General features: G+C 47.3%; 1 protein-coding gene across 3 annotated transcripts in view; it reads right to left on the reverse strand.

Moving 5' to 3' along the window:
• Positions 1-13,905: 13,905 nt before the first annotated feature.
• The window catches only part of kcnd3 (potassium voltage-gated channel, Shal-related subfamily, member 3), a 369,716-nt gene continuing 360,863 nt past the window's right edge, over positions 13,906-22,758 (reverse strand). For all 3 annotated transcript variants that reach the window (XM_078242019.1, XM_078242018.1, XM_078242017.1), the window contains 2 exons: positions 19,808-20,058; positions 13,906-14,191 (listed from right to left, as the gene is read on the reverse strand). In XM_078242019.1, the coding sequence (XP_078098145.1) occupies positions 13,993-14,191; positions 19,808-20,058 (450 nt within the window). In that variant the 3' untranslated portion in view covers positions 13,906-13,992. The remainder of the gene's footprint in view (positions 14,192-19,807; positions 20,059-22,758) is intronic.

Below are 22,758 nucleotides of genomic sequence, written 5' to 3' on the forward strand. Positions count from 1 at the left end.
CTCACCCCAAGGCCGGACATTCCCACCCAAGGTCAACGAGATCAACAAATAGCAACTATTCCTCTGTCAGCCTGTGTGTGCGTAGGGTGATTATTATAATGAGGGTTGGTTATGTGTCTGATCCTGACAGTTTAATGAAGATTCTTCCCTGCTCGCTCACAAGCAATGTTAAATTTATACTTCCCAAAAGGGCATCAACATCCTCGTGGGGAAATTTAACACTGCCACTTCAGATGGATTTAAACTAATAAGGCAGGGGGGTGGGATCCACAGCAGTAGGTCAGGGAGTACAGAGGCTGTGGAGAACTCAGTGAATGGCTCCAGTAAGGCTCAGAGAAATAAAACACAGGGAGATTGTACAAAGCATGACAGGACAGATGGTCTGAGGTGTGTTTGCTTTAACGCAAGGAGTATGACAGGTAAGGCGGATGAACTTAAAGCTTTAATTACTACATGGAACGATGATGTTGTGGCAATTATAGAAACTTGGGTGAAAGAAGGGCAGGACTGGCAGCTCAGCATTCCATTTAGATGCTTCAGGTGAGATAGAGAGGGTGACAAAAGAGGTGGGGGTGTTGCTTTACTGAATAGGGAGGATGCCACAGCAATACAGGGGAAGGACATCTTGGTGGGATCATGCAGTGAGGCCTTATGGGGAGAACTCAGGAACAGGAGCGGTGCAATCACACTGTTGGGGTTGTACCACAGACCTCCCAACAGCCAGCGTGAAGTGGAGGAACTGATATGTCAGCAGGTAATTGGAAGATGTAAAAAGAAGGGTTGTTGTGATGGGCGATTTTAACTTTCCTGACATAGACTGGGATTCCTTCAGTGCCAGGGGTTTGGACAGGGCAGGGTTTGTTCAGCGTGTCCAAGAGTGCTTCTTGAGGCAATATGTAGATAGTCCAACTTGGGAAGGGGTTATCTTAGACCTGGTTCTGGGATACGACTGATGTCTCAGTGGGGGACCATTTTGGGAATAGTGATCGCAATTCTATAAGTTTCAAGGTACTTGTAGAAAAGGATAGAAGTAGTCCCAAAGTGAAAGTACGAAACTGGGAGAAGGCTAACTATGACAGTATAATTCTACGGAATATAGACTGGGGCGGCTGTTTGAGGGTAAATTCACATCCGATATGTGGGAGTCTTTTAAAAGTCAGTTGTTAACAATTCAGGACAAGTATGTCCCTGTAAAAATGAAGGATAAAGATGGCAAGATTCGGGAACCCTGGGTGATAAGAGAGATTGTGAGCTTAGCGAAAAGGAAGAAGGAGGCATACATAAATTTCAGGAAATTGAAAACGGATAAGGCTCTTGAGAAATACAAAGATAGCAGGAAAGAGCTTAAACAGGGACTTAGGAGGACAAAATGGGGCCATGAAATGTCCTTGGTAGGCAGGATTAAGGAGAATCCCAAGGTTTTTTATGCGTATATAAGGAGGAAGAGGGTAATTAAGGAAAGGGTGGGTCCACTCAAGGACAGTGGGGGGCAATTCGTGTCTGGAGCCAGATGGAGTGGGTGAGGTCCTTAACGAGTACTTTGCATCAGTATTCAGAAATGAGAAGGATGTGGTGGATGGTGAGTGTAGAAAGGAGGATGTTGACATTCCATGACATGTTGAGATAAAAAGGGAGGAGGTATTGGAGGTTTTGAAAAACATTAAGGTGGACAAGTCCCCAGGGCCTGATAGGGTCTATCCCAGAACACCGGCGAGGGGAGAAGTTGCTGAAGCTTTGGCCAAAATCTTAGTATCCTCTTTAGCCACGGGTGAGGTCCCAGAGGATTGGAGAGTAGCTAACATTGTTCCTCTGTTTAAGAAGGGCAGAAGAGACAATCCAGGAAATTACAGGCCTGTGAGCCTTACATCAGTGATGGGGAAATTATTGGAGAAGATTCTTAGGGACAGGATGTACTCACATCTGGATGAGAATAGGCTTATTAGTGATAGGCAGCATGGTTCTGTGAAGGGGAGGTCGTGTCTCACAAACTTGATTGAGTTATTTGAAAAATTGACAAGAAAAATTGACCATGGCAGGGCAGTGGATGTTGTGTAGATGGACTTCAGTAAATCCTTTAATAGGGTTCCTCATGGCAGGCTGATACAGAAGGTGAAGTCATATGGGATCTGAGGTGAGCTGGTAAGATGGATACAGAACTGGCTTGGGCATAGAAAGCAGAGAGTAGCAGTGGAAGGGGATTTTTCTAACTGGAGGTCTGTGACAAGCGGTGTTCTGCAAGGATCAGTGCTGGGACCTGTTTGTAATATATATAAATGATTTGGAGGAATTATTTGGGTGGTCTGATTAATAAATTTGCAGATGATACAAAAACTGGGGGGTAGCGGATAGTGAGGAGGATTGTCAGAGGATACAGCAGGATATAAATCAGCTGGAGACCTGGGCTGAATGATGGCAGATGGAATTTAACCTGGACAAAGGTGAGGTGATGCGATTTGGAAGGTCTACTGCAGAAGGAAAGTGTACAGTAAATGGTAGAGCCCTTAGAAATATTAGCATACAGAGGGATCTAGGCGTGCAGATCCACAGTTCCCTGAAGGTGGCAACTCAGGTGGTCAAGAAGGCGTATGGCATGCTGGCCTTCATCAGTCAGGGTGTTAATTAGAAAATCATGTTGCAGCTGTATGAGGCTTTGGTTAGGCCGTATTTGAAGTATTGTGTACAATTCTGGTCACCACATTACCGAAAGAATATTGAAGCCTTGGAAAAGGAGCAGAAGAGATTTACCAGGATGTTGCCTAGTTTGGAGGATATGGACTATGAAGAAAGGTTGAACAAACTTGGATTGTTTTCATTGGAGCATAGGAGGATGAGGGGAGGGACCTGAGAGAGGTTTACAAGATTATGACAGGCTTGGATAGAATGGATAGTGAGAGTCTTTTTCCCAGGGTCGAAGGGGCAATTACTCAGGAGCATAGATTGAAGATGAGAAGGGGGAGGTTTAAAAGAGATGTAAGGGGCAAGTTTTCTACACAGAGGGTGGGGAATGCCTGGAACGCGCTGCCGGAGGAGGTGGTGGAAGCAGATTCTATAACAACGTTCAAGAGGCATCTGGATAAATACAAGAATAGGCAGCGAATAGAGGGATATGGACCATGTAGAGGCAAGAAAATATTAGATTGGAGAGGCATCTGTGTCGGCACAGACTTGGTGGGCCGAAGGGCCTGATCCTGTGCTGTACTGTTCTTTGTTTTTTGTTCAAATATTCATAACTTACCATCAGAAGCTTAATCATTTTTCTTGCTCTGCAGTTGACTACTGTCTTGGGAACCTTAGAAACAGCAAGAAGAGCTGTGATGCCTTGTATAATTTATCTTCCTCAGCTCCAGAATGGAATGGGAACAACAATTAAGCTCTTGGGTATGGTATAGTGCTCATGTTACATTACTGGTTAATCCAGAGGTCTGGACTGATAACCAAGAGAATATGAATTTTCTGTTCGCAACTACTTGAGAAGTAGACTCACAGGCCGGAATTTTCCAGCCTTTTCCACCCTGCTGCTGCTGCAGGCGAGAATGGAGAATTTGGTGCTCAGTCATTAAAGAGGGGAGGCGGTGATGGAAAGGGAATTTTCACTGGACTAGTAATCCAGGGACCCAGGGTAATGTTCTGGAGGACCCGGGTTCAAATCCCACCACGGTAGATGGTGAAATTTGAATTCAATAAAAATTTGGAATTGAAGTGTCTGGTGATGGCCATGAAACCATTGCCGATCGTTGTAAAAACCCATCTGGTTCACTGATGTCCTTTAGGGAAGGAAATCTGCCGTCCTTACCCGGTCTGGCCCACATGTGACTCCAGACCCACAGCAATGTGGTTGACTCTCAACTGCCCTCAGGCAAATAGGGATGGGCAATAAATGCTGGCCCAGCCACATCCTGTAAAATGAATAGATAAGGTCAAAGGCCAGACAATCCCGCTGGTGTGAACAGCCAGGAAAATCCAGCCAAAATGTCTGAGTATTTTTTCAAAACATCATTTATCGTGAATTTGAGGCTGTCGCATTGTCGAAACAATTGACTGGAATCACCGATGTTCTTTATGGATGGAAATCGTGCCACCCCCTAACCTGTTCAGGGCCAATATGTGACACCAGTCCTACGCCAATGTGTGGTTGTCTCTTAAGTTGCCTGGTGAATCACCCAGTTGTATCAAACCACTCCAGTGGTTTAAGAAGCATGCCCACCACCATCTTCTAGAGATGGAAACTAATGAGTGGTCTTGCTGGTGACCCCCATGCACTGTGAATTCATTAATTAAAACACATACGCACAATGGGATAATGCTAAAGAATTCAGAGCTTGTTCCACACTGCTTACAAAACTACCGGCAAATTCTTTAGTTAACTGAAATCATAGAATCAGAGCATTGTGGAATAGCACAGAAGAGGGCCACTCAACCCATCGATCTATGCTAGCTCTTTCGAAAAGCAATCCACTTACATGGAAACTAGAAGCCGGAGTAGGCCATTCGGCCCTTCGAGCCTGCTCCATGGTTCATTTTGATCATGACCGATCATCGAATTCAATATCCTGATCCCTCCTTCCTTCCCTATCCCTTGATCCCTTTAGCCCCAAGAGCTATATCTAATTTCTTCTTCAAATCAGACGTTTTGGCCTCAACTACATTCTGTGGTAGTGAATTCCACACACTCGCCACCCTCTGGGTGAAGAAATTTCTCCTCACCTCAGTTCTAAAAGGTTAACCCCTTATCCTCAAACTATGACCCCAAGTTCTGGACTCCCCCACCATCGGGAACATTCTTTCTCAATCTACCCTGTCTAATCCTGTTAGAATTTTATACATTTCTATGAGATCCCCTCTCACTCTTCTAAACTTCAGTCCCACTCCTCCACTCTTTCTCCATATCCCTGCAATTTGTATCCTTCAATTATTGATCCTATTCCCTGTTGAAGGCTGCTATTGACTCAATGTCCAACACCCTATCAGGCATTGCGTTTCAAATCACAATCACTTGATGTGTCAAAACAGTTTGCCCTCACGTTGCCTCTGCAAATCCTACTAATTAATCAGGGTGTGCTTTGTTTCAAGCACTAGCTGTGTCTCTTTCATCTACAGCCCTGTAGGCACTAAATAGAATGAGCTTGAGGAATTTTGATGTATGTTCACAGTTTATGATTGAGCAGTCGACCCCCTGTTCCCCAACTCTGGCCTTTTGATCACCCCCTGATATTATTTGCTGCATGACTGGTGGCCGCAGGGGCAGCACGGTGGCACAGTGGTTAGCACTGCTGCCTCACAGCTCCAGGGACCCGGGTTCGATTCCTGGCTTGGGTCACTGTCTGTGTGGAGTTTGCACGTTCTCCCTGTGTCTGTGTGAGTTTCCTCCGGGTGCTCCAGTTTCCCCCCACACTCCAAAGAAGTGCAGGTTAGGTTGATTGGCCATGCTAAATTGCCCCGTAATGTCCCGGGATGTGTATGTGAGAGGGATTAGCGGGATAAATATGTGAGGTTTTGGGGATAGGGACTGGGTGGGATTGTTGTTGCTACAAACTAGATGGGCCTAATGGCCTCCTTCTGCATTGTAGGTATTCAATGTTTCTATGTGTCCTCAACAGCCCTGAGTTCTGGAATTTTCCCCTGAAACCTCTCTGCTCCTCCGTCCCTCGGTCCTGCTTTATGATGTGCCTTAAGACCTCCCTCTTTGACAAATCTAAAGTGGTTCAGTGTAGAACCCAGTTTGCCCATACTCCCGTGATTCGCCTTGGCATGCTTTGCCATGCTAAAGGAGCTGAATGAAATACAAGGGGTGGGGTTTTCCGATCCTGCCTGCCCTGGCACCAAAAAATCCTACCCACGTGCAACGGACCTTCTGCTGGTTTATCAATCTATCCGTCCCACCTGCGTCAGTTCCCATGGCGGGCAGGACCGGAATAGTTAGGCCTAGGAGTTAGTTTTGCTGAAACCAAGGTTTGGGTTTAATGTGTGGGGTGACGAAATAAATGCATTAATTATGTCCCTTACAACAACTGGTGTCAAAGTAACCAGTTTAACCTGGTTTATTGTTTGTTAGATTGTCAGCAACGGGACTGTTGCATGGACAGAGAGGGGTGAATTTAGATAGGAGAGAAATTGAACAAAGTGCAAAATATTTGATCCTTAACGAGGGTTAGAAGTGTCCACATTTTGAAGGTGTTATTTTTGAATGTATTATCTTTTTACAACTTTAATGAGTTGATTTGATTTGATTTAGTATTGGTATTATGTGAAATGCATATATTAGCACACAGTGAAAAGTATTGTTTCTTGCGTGCTATACAGACAAAGCATACCATTCATAAAGAAGGAAAGGAGAGGGTGCAGAATGTAGTGTTACAGTCATAGCTGGGGTGTAGAGAAAGATCAGGTACGTCTATTTTCTGTCAAGTCTGTGCATTGTCAATCTTGCAGACAAGTTTGAAACTATTTTCTTTAAGCGTATAAGTGTGAGTAAAGGATTTATACCTAATCCAAATCTTTTTAATTCGATGTGCAGGTTAGGAGGATTGGCCATGCTTAACTGCCCCTTAGTGTCCCAAGATGTGTAGGTTAGATGGGATTAGCCATGGGAAATGTGTAGGGTTACAGGGATAGGGTGGGGGAGAGGGCCTGGGTAAGATGCTCTGCCAGAGAATCAGTGCAGACTCAATGGGCCGAATGGTCTCTTCTGTACTGTAGGGAATCTATGAATCTGGTCCCTCAGAGTCCAGTGTAATTCATTGGTTGAATGTGCGTGGAAGGTGACTGGTTACATAAGAACATAAGAACTAGGAGCAGGAGTAGGCCATCCAGCCCCTCGAGCCTGCTCCGCCATTCAATAAGATCATGGCTGATCTTTTTATGGACTCAGCTCCACTTACCCGCCCGCTCACCATAACCCTTAATTCCTTTACTGTTCAAAAATGTATCTATCCTTGCCTTAACAACATTCAATGAGATCGCCTCAACTGCTTCACTGGGCAGGGAATTCCACAGATTCACAACCCTTTGTGTGAAGAAGTTCCTCCTCAACTCAGTCCTAAATCTGCTTCCCCTTATTTTGAGGCTGTGCCCCCTAGTTCTAGTTTCACCTGCCAGTGGAAACAACTTCCCTGCTTCTATTTTATCTATTCCCTTCATAATCTTATATGTTTCTATAAGATTTCCCCTCATTCTTCTGAATTCCAATGAGTATAGCCCCAGTCTACTCAGTCTCTCCTCATAAGCCAACCCTCTCAACTCCGGAATCAACCTAGTGAATCTCCCCTGCACCCCCTCCAGTGCCAGTATACCCTTTCTCAAGTAAGGAGACCAAAACTGTACACAATACTCCAGGTGTGGCCTCACCAGCACCTTATACAGCTGCAACATAATCTCACTGTTTTTAAACTCCATCTCTGTAGCTATGAAGGACAAAATTCCATTTGCCTTCTTAATTACCTGCTGCACCTGCAAACCAACTTCTTGAGATTCCTGCACAAGGACACCCAGGTCCCTCTGCACAGCAGCATGCTGCATTTTTTTACCATTTAAATAATAGTCCATTTTGCTGTTATTCCTACCAAAATGGATGACCTCACATTTTCCAACATTGTACCCCATCTGCCAGACCCTCGCCCACTCACTTAGACTATCTATATCCCTTTGGTTTCATTGGTTTCCTCTGAGCAGATTAGTTGACGTTAATTTGGCCAACTCCCCCACTCCCTTTTCCTCTCCGAGTGAAGATTGACCAATCAGAAACCTAGAATCAATGATCCTGATTTTGCTGGCACGGCCACTCGAGGCTCGTAACATCACACCCGAGGCCGACGGGGGATGTCGTTCTGCGAGCCTTCCCCGCCCCGATAGTACGGGGTGGACGTGCTGGCAAAATCAGGACCATGAGAGTCATAGAGGTTTACAGCATTGAAACAGGCCCTTCGGCCCAAATTGTCCATGCCGCCCAGTTTTTACCACTGAGCTAGTCCCAATTGCCCGCGTTTGTCCTATATCCCTCTATACCCATCTTACCCATGTCTAAACAGCCTTAAATCTATGCCCTCTAGTTTTAGACTCCCTTATATTTGGGAAACGATATTGACTATCTAGCTGATCTGTGCCCCTCATTATTTTATAGACCTCTATAAGGTCACCCCTCAGCCTTCTACGCTCCAGAGAAAAAAGTCCCAGTCTATCCAGCCTCTCTTTATAACTCAAACCATCAAGTCCCGGTAGCATCCTCGTAAATCTTTTCTGCACTCTTTCGAGTTTAATAATATCTTTTCTATAATAGGGTGACCAGAACTGTACACAGTATTCCAAGTGTGGCCTTACCAATGTCTTGTGCAACTTCAACAAGACGCCCCAACTCCTGTATTCAATGTTCTGACCAATGAAACCAAGCATGCCGAATGCCTTCCTCACCACTCTGTCTACCTGTGACTCCGCTTTCAAGGAGCTATGAACCTGGTTGGCTCTCAACTGCCCTGTGGAATGGCCTAGCAAGACACTCAGTTCAAGGGCAACTGGGGATGGGCAATAAATACTGGCCCAGCCAGCGACGCCCATGTCCCACAAATGAATGAAAATAAACGTCATGGGAGGTGCTGTTGAAGAAGCCCTGGCAAGTTGTTGCAGCGATCACCACAGACGGAATTGAAAGAGGCATCACACTTGGTGACAAAGAGAATGTCTCACCACTATCAAGTTTATTGATCTCTCCTACTGTACGATGGATACAGAGATCGTCTGATGCTGAGAATATATGACCATAGGCACTTTCCCTACATTGTCTTCCTGTTGAACTGTGATGTGGAATTCAAAAAGCTTTTTCATCTAGTCTTCAACAGGAAGGTCTCAATACAAATATTAAAAGTGGGACTAGTTAAAATAATACAAACACAGCACAGAGTTCAGGAAAAAAAAATCACAAGAACATGAAGCCATTCTAATAGTCTAGGTACACTTTCACATGTGACTGCTACAAATGGGTCGTAACTGTGTCGAAATACTACTTCTCAGCCCATCTGGTAGAATAGGCCGCAATAATAGCAACACATCGGATATCGGGGCTGGTAAACAAAGTGGAACTGACTTCAAACTCAGCCTTCTCAATCTGGAGAAAGAAAAACAGATGAAGAAAGAATGGATGCTCCTCGACAGACACTAGGGGCGGAATTTTACCGGCACGCCTGCCCGAGGCTTGTAACATCCCACCCGAGGCCAATGGAGATTGCCGTTCTTCAAGCCTCCCCCCCACCCCCCACCCCACCCCAACCCCCTGCTCCCCCCCCCCCCCCCCCGCAATTCCGAGGCGGGCTTGCCAGTAGGATTCCAGTCAAAATTACAGAAGAGGAGGGGTGTGCACACATCCTCCCTCCCTCCTCTTCAACTACCCCGAATATCACTGTCAATCCGGAATGATCCATACTCAGTTCATTATCAACAAAATGAAGACGATTTGCTCAGGTTTGGGACGTGAGAAGATTTCTTTTAAAAAAAATCCACTTTCAGAATTTCGTAAGCAGCTTTGCAACCAGATATTTGTCCCTGAAAGTGGATGGGGAGTGTGGGAGAAGGATAGAGGAGTGCAGGAGAGGAGAGGGAAGGGGAGAAGGGGAAGGGGTGGGTAGGAGAGGGAAAGGGTGCTGCGTGGGAAATGAGGAGGGGAGGGGAGGGGATGGAAGGAGGTGAGGGGGAAAGAGGGGAGGAGGTGAGGGGGAGAATGGGGAGGGAGGGAGATGAGGGGGAGAATGGGGAGGGAAGGGGTGAGGGGGAGAATGGGGAGGGAAGGGGTGAGGGGGAAAGAGGGGAGGGAAGGAGATGAGGGGGAGAATGGGGAGGGAAGGGGTGAGGGGGAAAGAGGGGAGGGAAGGAGGTGAGGGGGAGAATGGGGAGGGAAGGAGGTGAGGGAGAGAATGAGGAGGGAAGGAGATGAGGGGGAAAGAAGAGAGGGAAGGAACTGAGGGGGAGAATGGGGAGGGAAGGAGGTGAGGGGGAAAGACGAGAGGGAAGGAGATGAGGGGGCGAATGGGGAGGGAAGCGGTGAGGGGGAGAATGGGGAGGGAAGGGGGAGGGAGAAAGAGAGGAGGGAAGGAGATGAGGGGGAGAATGGGGAGGGAACGGGTGAGGAGGAGAATGGGGAGGGAAGGGATGAGGGGGAAAGAGGGGAGGGAAAGAGATGAGGGGGAAAAAGGGGAGGGAAGGGGTGAGGGGGAAAAAGGGGAGGGAAGGGGTGAGGGGGGAAAGAGGGGAGGGAAGGAGATGAGGGGGAATGAGAGGAGGGAAGGAGATGAGGGGGAAGGGGGGAGGGAAGGAGATGAGGGGGAAAGAGTGGAGGGAAGAAGATGAGGTGGAGAATGGGGAGGGAAGTGGTGAGGGGGAGAATGGGGAGGGAAGCGGTGAGGGGGAGAATGGGGAGGGAGGCAGTGAGGGGGAATAGAGGGGGCAAGGGAGGGAGGGGAGTGAAGTGAAATAGGGGGCTGGGGTATAGCAGGCAATTAGGAAAATGAGTGGGTGGGGTGGAGAAGGCAGAAATTTTATTAGTCAGCGACCTATCTGAAAATCCTGGTGCCCTGAGTTACAAAGACCTTCCCTAACCCTGCCACCCTCAGATTAAAATCACACAAATTCCAAAATAATCTGCCAGTGTTGGCTTTTCTTTCTAACGGGTTTCCATGGTGAGGACGGACATATTCCTGCACATTTCCCAGAGGAGGGTTACCAGGGAAACTGGTAACCACCAACACGGGGGGTAATTTCGGGGCCGCTTTCAGGATCTTCCTGACATTAGGCTAGAGCCCCTCCCCACCCCACTGAGCCTGGTGGGCAGCAGCAGCTGCCGAGGGGATAGCCTGCTGGGTTCATGGGGGGAGGGTGGGTAGAGGAGGCTGGGGTTGGGCGGGGGGAGTGGGGGGAAAAAAACCAGGATCCTTAACTGGCAATCAGAAACCTTTGAGTCGAACTTTCCCTCGGGTATTGGGGCCTTCTGGGGCCAACCAGCACAGGCTCACAGGCCTGAGCCTGTGCTGGTTGCTAAGGTGCCCAACAGTGCAACATCACATGAGGCAAGTTCCAAAGTGGCCACCTCCATGCTCACCTCCCAATTATTCAGCCGGAGGAAACACCCTGATGGTCCAAACAGCTGTGCACAGTCCTTAATCTTACATTTTCCTCAGGGTTCAGGCTGTGCTTTCGTTTTGTGCCGCCCCCCCCCCACTCCCCCCACGCTCGCTTTCCTACCTTGGCAGTGCTCACTTTTCCTGGTGGGTTACTGATCAGTCAATGCCGCAAGCCTTGCCGTTGGGCCTTGTTTCCTCCGGCTGATTAATTGGGAGGTGAGCATGGAGGTGGCCACTTTGGAACTTGCCTCATGTGATGTTGCACTGTTGGGCACCTTAGCAACCAGCACAGGCTCAGGCCTGTGAGCCTGTGCTGGTTGGCCCCAGAAGGCCCCAATACCCGAGGGAAAGTTCGACTCAAAGGTTTCTGATTGCCAGTTAAGGATCCTGGTTTTTCTCCCCCCAACTCCGATAATTATTTCATGACCTTGATGATATTTCTCCCCGGCTGCACACTGCAGAATCATAGAATCAAAGAATCCCGACAGTACAGAAGGAGGCCATTTGGCCCGCCGTCTGTACCGACCACAATTCTACCCAAGCCCTATCCCCGTAACCCCATGTATTTACCCTGCCAATCCCACTGGCACTAAGAGGCAATTTAGCATGGCCAATCGACATAGCCCATACTGGACTGTGGGAGAAAACCAGGGCGGCACGGTAGCACAGTGGTTAGCACTGCTGCTTCACAGGTCCAGGGACCCGGGTTCGATTCCCGGCTTGGGTCACTGCCTGTGTGGAGTTTGCACGTTCTTCCCATGTCTGCGTGGGTTTCCTCCAGATGCTCTGGTTTCCTCCCACGGTCCAAAGATGTGCGGGTTAGGTTGATTGGCCATGCCAAAATTGCCCTTAGTGTCCTGAGATGTGTAGGTTAGAGGGATTAGTGGGTAAATATGTCGGGATATGGGGGTAGGGCCTGGGTGGGATTGTGGTTGGTGCAGGCTCGATGGGCCGAATGGCCTCTTTCTGTACTCTAGGGTTTCTATAAAAAAAAACCTACGTAGACACGGAGGGAATGTACAGACTCCACATAGACAGTGACCCAATCGAACCCTGGGTCCCTGACGTTGTGAGGCAGCAGTGCTAACTACTGTGCCACCTTGCCGTGGGGAAGATTAACCTTTAATTCATGGAGATGATGAGAGAAGATTATCAACACCCTGTGCGAGATTGGAAGAGTTCACCACTCCAGGTCATGAAATGTTGAGATTATGTATTCTGGCTTTGTAAGCAATGCATCGCAAAACATTGTCAGCCTATAATCCTTTGACCAAGCTTTGGGACCTTTTACAACATTAGTGGGGAAATAGATATGCAATTATTTGTTGCTCTTGATTGGGTGCTTTTAATGACAAGCGCCACAATTGGACATTGGCTCTGAAACTGCCTGACCTCTCTGTCCTTGACCCCCCCTATCCTGTACCAGTGGATTACTGATCTTTCAATCAGGCAATTTGCAGCCTTTTGGATCCAACATTGAGTTCAGCAATTCCAGATCACAACCTCCGTCTGCATTTATTCAGACAGCAGCTTTTGGTAATAATTCTGCTCTTCCCATTTACACCTCCTGCAGACCCAGTTGTTTCTTTACTTCCTTCATTCCCATCTCCTTCTGCCTTGCGCCGTCAACCCTTTCGGCATTCCATCTCTCCTGTCTTCCGGAAACATCACCGACTTTCCCGTTTGTTGATTTTTTGTTTCCCCCCCTTTCCCCGGCCCCTTGTCTTTGCTTAAGACCTGCCACACCCCCAACAATTTCCACTTCCGATGTAAGGTCGTCGATTTGCAACCTTAACTTTGTTTCTCTATCCGCAGATGTTGCCAGATCGCTCGCAAATTTCTTTTTCTTAATTCTTTGATTTCACCTAAACCAAGCCTGAAATTCTGGAAACGGGGAAGCGAAAATTTGTAGGAATGAAGCAAGCCTCCAAGTTTTCAATTCACACTTAAGATTTTTTTTTTGCAAAATACAGAAACCGTTTTTCCTTAACTAACTCTAATAAAGTCACACTACGTAAGTGAGAGAGTGAACGGAATGAACTTGGGAAGAGAGAAATCAGTGCGTGGAATGGCTTAATTCGCTGGGTACCATGTTTTTGCACACAATACGCACACAGATCGTATATAACTGACAAACACCATGTTCGCACATTGCTGCTTCCAGTAATTAATGCACACTGAGATGTCACATAGGTTAAACAGCAGAAATAAAAGCTTATTGTTACTCTAGACCAGAAGCAGACGAGTTACCCGCCACCAGCGGTTAATAGCTGTTTTTCTATTCCACGTGGAACGCACACTAGAAACGTGTCAAAAAGTGGGTGACGGCGACGACAGCTGTGAGCCTGGATTACTTGTCTTTTTAGTGAGCCGCCACTCTTTTAGTTTGGAACTTACTCTTCCACGAGCGAGAAAAAAAGTCCAGCTTGCCCTTTTTTTTTTTGGAAATCGGCTCGCCTTGTCACGTTCCTAACTGGTGAATAAATATTATCCATCTTAAACGTCACCTAAGATAGGTACAGTACTTAAAAATGAAGCAATGTGGGGCTGGCTCCTTTTCGTAACCGCCGTTGTCCCAAACTGTCCCCCCACCCCCCTCCCCTCCCCCGCGTCGAGCCTCTCCAGTGTCGATCCTCTTTTGAGTCAGTGGGCCTTCCCGGTAATTCTCCTCATCAAAAACCAAAAGAAGAAAAAGAAATAAAAATTGATCGAAACTGTGCCGTTGCTTAGAGACGCAAACGTGGTGATGCCATACATCACCCTCACCCCTTCCGTAGGGATTGGTCTCGTCCACATTTTTCCCTTTCCACCCTTGCCATGCAGTTGCCAGTGTCATGCGATCTTGAGGATGTCAGGTGACTGAGAGCGAGGGCAGGGTTTTATATATATTTTTTTACAAGGCAGACACTTTTACAATATTACAGCTTGAGGCTTTCGTGCTGGTGCTGGATTGGTTGGGGATGGGAGGCCGGTTCTCCCCCTCGGGTGTGGTGCCAGGAGGTGTGGGGATGCTGATAATCGCTGTGGTGATCTGGGAGCTCTTGCAGTTGATTCTCAGACTCTCCTCGGATTTGTCATTCAGGCTGGAACGACTGCAAGGAGGACAAGGAAAGAAATGGTTAATGCCTGCAACTCAAACACTGGCCATGCTTTAGGAACAGTAAGAAGTTTAACAACTCCAGGTTAAAGTCCAACAGGTTTACTTGGTAGCAAAAGCCACACCAAAAGCTACCAAATAAACCTGTTGGACTTTAACCTGGTGTTGTTAAACTTCTTACTGTGTTTACCCCAGTCCAACGCCGGCATCTCCACATCATGTTTTAGGAACACAGAGAACAGCATTTGTTATAGAATCCCTACAGTGCAGTGCACCCATCGAGTCTGCAGCAACTCTCTGACAGAATATCTTACCCTATCCCCGTATCCCCACACATTTGTTCTCACTGGAGCGACGGAGGTTGAGGGGAGACCTGATAGAAGTCTACAAGATTATGAGGGGCATGGACAGAGTGGATAGTCAGAAGCATTCTCCCAGGATGGAAGAGTCAATTACTAGGGGGCACAGGTTTAAGGTGCGAGGGGCAAAGTTTAAAGGAGATGTACAAGGCAAATATTTTACTCAGAGGGTGGTGGGTGCCTGGAACTCGCTGCCAGGGGAAGTAGTGGAAGCAGATACGATAGTGAGTTTTAAGGGGCATCTGGACAAATACATGAATAAGATGGGAATGGAGGGATATGGTCCCCGGAAGATAAGGGGGTTTTAGTTTAGTCAAGCAGCATGGTTGGTGCAGGCTTGGAGGGCCGAAGGGCCTGTTCCTGTAATTTTCTTTGTTCTTTGTACCATGGCTAATCCATCTAACCCACACATCTTGGGACACTAAGGGGCAATTTACCATGGTCAATCCATCTAACCTTAACATCTTTGGACTGCGGGAGGGAATTGGAGCACCCGGAGGAAACCCACGCAGACACGGGGAGAATTTACAAACTCCACACAATCACCTAAAGCCATGATGTGGAGATGCCGGCGTTGGACTGGGGTGGACACAGTAAGAAGTCCCACAACACCAGGTTCAAGTCCAACAGGTTTATTTGGAGTCATGAGCTTTCGGAGCGCTGCTCCTTCATCAGGTGAGTGAAGATTTGGATTCACCAACACATATGCCGAAGGAGCTCCGAAAGCTCCTGATTCCAAATAAACTTGTTGGACTTTAATCTGGTGCTGTGAGACTTCTTACTGTGCCCACCTAAAGTCGGAATCGAACCCGGGTCCCTGGCGCTGTGAGACAGCAGTGCTTAACCACTGTGCCACTGTGCCACCCACGAGAAGTCGACCATTCAACTTTTCAGAACTTTCCCCTCTCACATCCCGTCTGCCATTCAGTCATATCATTGCTGATTTACACATCACCAGCACTTGCCCACATTTCTCCATTTGCCCTTTATTTTCTGACTGAACAAAAATCTATCCTTTCTCACCTTGAGATTGCCAGTTGACCCTGTGGGTTCACAGGGGAGAGAGTTCCAGGGTTCTATCCATTCTTTGTGTGAGAAAATGCATCTTTAAATATCTTAATTCTAATTCGAAGAACATATAGAATCATAGAATCTCTACAGTGCAGAAGGAGGCCATTGGGCCCATCGAATCTGCACTGACCACAATCCCACCCAGGCCCTATTCCCATAATCCCACATATTTATCCTGCTAATCCCCCTGACACTAGGGGCAATTTAGCACGGCCAATCCACCTAACCCGCACATCTTTCGGACTGTGGGAGGAAACCGGAGCGGGTGAATGGGAACGCCACCATCTTCAAACACCCCGCGAAATCACCCACCACCCTGACCTGGACACAGATCAGCTGTCCCTTCATCGTCGCTGGATCAGAGTCAAGGTGCTATCAACCCAGCAGCATCGTGGGTTCATCTTCAATACACAGACTGCAGCAGTCCCAGAATAGTAACAGGGCGGAAAGGATTGAATTGTGGGAACATGTTGCATAAACTTGGTTCTATAGCAAGCACAGGTGATTGAGGGGTAATCGAAATCAGGAGGTCAAAATGCAAAATTAATTCAATAGGGTAGAAATGAAGAAACTATTTCCTTTTCAAATGCAGGTAAGGCCGAGCCAATCTTGTCAAAATACCCAAATCCCGAGAATGGAAGAAAAAGACAATGGGTGTGACTCTCCCATCCCACTGTGCTAAACAATTAACACAGTGGACCGGGAGATTTAAGCGGGGCTGGATTAACACGATCCACACTGGGCGTCCAGCCCCGAGCGCGTCCCACAGCGCTGGATTTCTGGTGCTGTCAACTCCGTGCCAGAAATAGGCATGAATCTGCATTATGTATTCAACGGGACATTTAAATATGATTTAAATATGGCTAGGGTTTGGACTGAAGTCTCCGGTGGGGGGGGGGGCAAGGTAAGGGGAGTGGGTGGGGTGTTGGCACTGCGAGTGGAGGGTCGGCACTGAAGGGTGGTGTGGTGTGGAACTGTGGGGGGGGATTGGGGGGGCGGGGTGCTGGAGATCGGGGTGGGCTGGGGGTTGGGGAGTTGTGGCTGGGCTCGGACATGGTCGGGGTGCCAGTGATTGGATGGTGGGGGGGTGGGGGGGAGGAGGGAATCGGAAGGCCGGAGATGCGGGGTTCGTGGGGCTGGCCAGTGATTCAGCTGGCCAGCAATCGGGAGGCCGGCAGTGCAGGGCCACTGCGCACGCACCGATCTCAGCGCTGACAGTCGGCGCATGCGCTCAGAGCTATGCTGCCAGCCTCTCCCGCGGGGATAGGCGCTGCCCCCAGCTTTCCAGCGTGTTCACGCTAGTGCACTCAGCAGTGCACAGAGTGTGGGGAAAAACCTGTGGGATTTACTCCAGATTTCACACAAATTCGACACTTAGAATTTTTTTGGGAGAATCGCCCCCAATATGTAATAATGTGGAGAAATAAGAACTAGGAAACATGCAGGAGTATTGAAAGGGGAATGGGTCGCATATTCAAAGTTTAGAAAGAATAAAGGTGAAAAGTTTAGAAGATCACAGAAGCATTAAGTGGATGAAGGGGACATTCAGTAGAGGAGATACCTCCACCACACTGTGTTAACTCAGCATTATTATAATTACACCAAGGAAAAGCCTCAAGGAAGAGCTTCGTAATTATAAGTTAAAGTTATATAGTTAAATATAATTATATATAATTCATTAATTATAATTAAATATAATTATAATAAGTTAAAGAGCTCTTTAATTGCAAAGCCAAATAAAGCAATCTTTTTATTAAGAGCTTCCACTTCACTCAGGAGGCCTCAGGCCAATTCATATAAAACAACCTGCTCTGAAAACTCTGCTCACATTTTGACAGCTGCGGCAAATTCCACCGCAGCAGCTGAGACATTCTAAAACAATCAATGTTCTAAATAAAATAAGCCTAAACGTAAATGTCGATTTGCCCTCTCTCCCAATGTTAATTGATCCTTTAAAAATCCCAGGATCCAGATCTGTACTCTCACCAAACACTAACCCGTTCTTCCATGGGTCATTCCCTGTCTGTGGAAACCTACCAGGTTTCATTGAAATCCACATAATGATACATGCGGACTGCAGCCATTCAAGTTGGTCCCCCGCCAACTTCTCAAAGGCATTAGGGATGTGTAATAAAGCTTGGCCTTGCCAATGATGCCCACATCCCAAGTCAGGAGCAGAGCAGAGGGACATGGAAGACAGTCTCTGCTCAGTCAGTGGCCGCAGGTTGGATATGAATGCATGAAATATCTTATCTATGGAGACCTCATTCAACTGGGTCAAGCATACATGTCTACTTGCAGAGCCTTAGGGATAGGAAGACTTAATTGCAGTCACCAAGATGATTTCTGACATCAACCCTTTTCACAGACGTTTCTTAAACTTTGGGTTATGCCCACAGATAGAAGTTTCACATCCTCGGTGCAGTCTTCGAACAGATATGTGTTTGCCTAATCCTTCAATCCATCTCCCAAGGAGAATGGGGTAAATTCAGAGCAGCCTTTCAATCCTCAGCACAGTCACATCTTCAGATACATCCTTTAAATTTTTACCTTTTGACTATTAAGGGGCCCATTTGCTTTTGGATGATACCAGGACTTTTGGTAATCATTTCGCACAGGGCGCCATTTCAGGGATAGCTTTCCTCGAACATTGAAACAGCATAATATTTATCAATATTTGATGTCTTATCTTCAATAATAAATCAGCCAGTAAGCACTCAGAGGTCTAAGTATTCTGAAAAATGGATGAAGTTATCCATTATACCAAAGTTGTAAAGCTGGATTCAGTGGGTAGTTTCTACATCGACATGTCACTCAAGATATTGTACATTAATATATCTGCTCCTTCTTTACAAAACACTATCTTATATGAGTCGTGAACAGCAGACACTCAATGAAAGCGAACAATGTATATATAACACATCTATCACCAAATGTTCTGCATTTATTGGGGTTGGAATGGGTGATGGTTAAATGACCTTGGCTAAGATGAGACACACATAAATGAGTGCCGATCACACCTACTGTGTGGAGCTTCTGGTTCTGTTCATGGCCCTCCAGGGAATGAGCCAGAGCAGCTCATAGGGTCTTACACAAAGAAGCAGACCACTCAGCCCTTTGTGCCTGTGCTATCTCTTTGAAGGAGCTATCCAATTAGTCCCACCCTTGCCCTGCTCCTTCCCCATCGCTCTGGAAACTTTGCCATTTCGAATATTTATCCAATCCCTTTTTGAAAGATATTGTTGAGTCAACCAGGATGGCACAGCGGTTAGCACTGCTGCCTCACAGCGCCAGGGACCCGGGTTCGATTCCCGGCTTGGGTCACTGTCTGTGTGGAGTTTGCACTTTCTCCCCGTGTCTGCGTGGGTTTCCTCCGGGTGCTCCGGTTTCCTCCCATGGTCCAAAGATGTGCAGGTTAGGTGGATTGGCCGTGCTGAATTGCCCCTTGGTGTCAGGGGGACTTGCTAGGATAAATAATGGGGTTATGGGGATAGGGTCTGGGTGGGATTGTGGTCGGTGCAGACTCGATGGAACAAATGGCCTCCTTCTGCACTGTAGGATTCTATGGATTCTATGATTCCAGGTCACGACAATTGGCTTTGTTTAAAAAAAAAACAAATCCATTCTCATTCCTGTTCCTGTTCTTATATATCTGCTACTGCTGCTACTGCCTAAGGTTTAACTAAATGTAAGGGATCTAAAGGTGAAACAGTCCCTAAAACGCAATGCCTTATTTACCAGAAATTCATTAGAGTACTCTTTCTTCTACCTCCATCCCTCAATACTCTCCCTCTTAAAGGTACAGCGCCCTAAGAGGGCATTGGCAACCATAGACTTCCATTGGATTGGTCCACGATTATGCTTGGCAAGGTACTGGAGTGGTTTGCCATTGGGTTCTGCAGTGTGGCTAACAGAAAACTCTCTTAATACTGGCATCGGATGTACTCGAAGATTTACAGGCTGATAATCAATCACATTATGGACACACCTTGTGGCCATCAAGTCCTGAAGTGGCACTTGAACCCAGAGCTTCTGGATCCGAGGTAGGGTCGCCACCCACGGGTGCCATAAGACCTCCCTCCTCAACGCCAACCAGGTAATCCCTCAAAAAGAAAACCCAACCCCCTGTGGAAGCAAATCTCTTGGCTGCTGCTTTCGAGGAACGAGCCCTCTGGTGTTACCTGGTGTTGAAGGAGGCCTGCTCTCCACTCTGGATCTGAATGGTGCTGAGCTCCTGCATGCTCCTCAGCTGTGCTGCTGACACGCTGGAGTTGGGAAGGTGCGTGGACTTCTTGTTACTGCGGCGGGAGCAGCAAGTACTCGTTGTCCCAGACTCAGAGGACAGAGATGGGCTGTGAGTTGATGGGCAATTCTGCATTGAACCTTCCAGGCAGTTTTGCTCATAAATTGGCTCATCAAGAAACTCGTGATTCTGATAAAATGTGAGAGGAGATTATACGTTCAAACTGTGAACACATCTGGCAAAGCACTTATCACAATACCTTTGACACAGAATAATAAACTGCATTAGATCCAGGTATGAGTTTGTGATTTTGACATTCTTATATGAAAGTTAATGTGACTTCATTTCTGTGTGAATATTTTTGCGTGTGCCATCACTGAGTGAAGTTAATGTTGATTAATCCATCAGCAAAAACGAATATTCCAAGAAGCCATTTCAAAAAGATTAATTTGTGGGACATGGTGTCGCTGGCTGGGCCAGCATTTATTGCCCATCCCTTTTTGCCCTTGGAGGGCAGTTGAGAGTCAACCACATTGCTGTGGCTCTGGAGTCACATGTAGGCCAGACCAGGTAAGGACGGCAGATTTCCTTCCTGAAAGTAAGAAGTCTCACAACACCAGGTTAACGTCCAACAGGTTCGATTCCTGGCTTGGGTCACTGTCTGTGTGGAGTTTGCACGTTCTCCCTGTGTCTGCGTGGGTTTCCTCCCACAGTCCGAAAGTGTGCAGGTTAGGCGGATTGGCCATGCTAAATTGCCCCTTAGTGTCAGGGGGATTAGCTAGGGTAAATGCATGGGGTTATGGGGATAGGGCCTGGGTGGGATTGTGGTCAGTACAGACTCGATGGGCCGAATGGCCTCCTTCTGCAGTGTAGGATTCTATGAGGTTTATTTGGAATCATGAGCTTTCGGAACGCTGCTCCTTCATCAGGTGAGTGAGGATTTACTCACCTGATTCATTCACTCACCTGATGAAGGGGCAGCGCTCCGAAAGCTCGTGATTTTCAAATGAACCTGTTGGACTTTAACCTGGAGGTGTTGTGAGACGTCTTACTGTGCCCACCCCAGTCCAACCCCAGCATCTTCACATCATCCTTCCTTGAAGGACATCAGTGAAACCAGGTGGGTTTTTCCCACAATTGACAATGGTTTCATGGTCATCAGTAGATTCTTAATTCCAGATATTTTTTATTGAATTCAAATTCCACCATCTGCCATGGCGGGATTCTAACCCGGGTCCCCAGAACATTAGCTGGGTTTTCTGGATTAATAGTCTAGTGATAATACCTCTTGGCCATTGTCTCCCCCAGCCTTAGTTTCAAGCTTATATCACACAATGTAAACTAGACAACATTTTTAAAGAACTTGCATTTATATAGCACCATTCACAACCTCAGGAGACTCCAAAGGGCTTTACAACAAATAAAATACTTTTTTGAAGTGTAGTTACTGTTTTAGTGGAGGAAAAGCGGGAGATAATTTCAGCACAGCAAGCTCCAACAAACTGCAACGAGACAACATTCAGGCCATCGGTTTTATCAACATTGTTTGGGAGGTAAATATTGGTTAGGATGCAGGGGAAAGGTCCCCTTCTCTCCTTCAGAATAGCACTTGGGTGATTTCACATCCATGGGAGAGGGCAGGTGGGACCTAGACTTAAGTTTGAACCAAATGTTGGCACTGCTGGCAATGCGGCACTCCTTCAACACTGCGCTGGCGTATCTCTTTTTAAAGAGATACTTTTTAAGAGATAATTATCTCATTCATGGGACATGGGCATCGCTGGCTGGCCAGCATTTATTGCCCATCCCTAGTTTGTCCTTGAGAAGGTGGTGGTGAGCTGCCTCCCTCAATCGCTGCAGTCCATGTGCTGTGGGTTGACCCACAATGCTGTGAGGGAGGGAATTCCAAGATTTTGACCCAGCGACTGCGAAGGAACGGCGATATATTTCCAAGTCAGGACGGTGAGTGGCATGGAGGGGAACTTGCAGGTGGTGGTGCTCCCATGTATCTGCTGCCCTTGTCCTTCTAGATGGAAGTGGTGGTGGGTTTGGAAGGTGCTGTCTAAGGATCTTTGGTGAATTGCTGCAGTGCATCTTGTAGATAGTACACACTGCTGCTACTGAGCGTCGGTGGTGGAGGGATTAGATGTGAGCCTCGATTAACCTCTCAGGTGTTCGGAGTGGGATGCAGACAAACACTTTTATGCCTCAGAGATGGGAATGCCTCTCACTGAGCTGACAGCTAAACACCCCATGCTCGATTTTGGGGAAGATTCTCAAGCCAGTGTCAGTTGGTGCTGAATTGAAAACTTTGCTGCTGTGGCTGAATATTTACTGGGAACTGAACTCAGACTAAATCAAACCAAACACAGACTATTTTCCCTCTCCTGACGGCATAGTTGAAGGGAGGGCAGCTCATGAAACAAGGCGGCTGGTCTTCCTTCTACCTTCCCACCCACCGTGACCTTTCCCTATTATAGGGGGGGGGGGGGGGGGTGGAAGGATCAGACAGCTTGCTACCCTGAGACCTATTGAGGCCCTTAAGTAGCCAACCATTTGACATCTGCTGCTGTTTGACACGCAGTAGGGAAAGGTTGGTTGCCCCGGCAGCTTTCACTGCAGGAAGAGGCAGTGGTGTCGTGGTATTGTCACTGGACTAGCAATCCAGAGACCCGGGGTAAGACTGTGGGGACCTGGGTTCGAATCTCAGCACGGCAGATAATGAAAATCCAATAAAGAAAATCTGGAATCGGAAGTCTACAGATGTCCATGACACCATTGCGGATTGTTGTAAAAACCCATCTGGTTCACTGATGTTCTTTAGGGAAGGAAATCTGCCGTCCTTACCTGGTCTGGCCTACATGTGACTCCAGAGCCACGGCAATGTGG

The sequence above is a fragment of the Mustelus asterias genome, chromosome 25, assembly GCF_964213995.1.
Source record: "Mustelus asterias chromosome 25, sMusAst1.hap1.1, whole genome shotgun sequence".
In the NCBI taxonomy this organism is placed as follows: domain Eukaryota; kingdom Metazoa; phylum Chordata; class Chondrichthyes; order Carcharhiniformes; family Triakidae; genus Mustelus; species Mustelus asterias.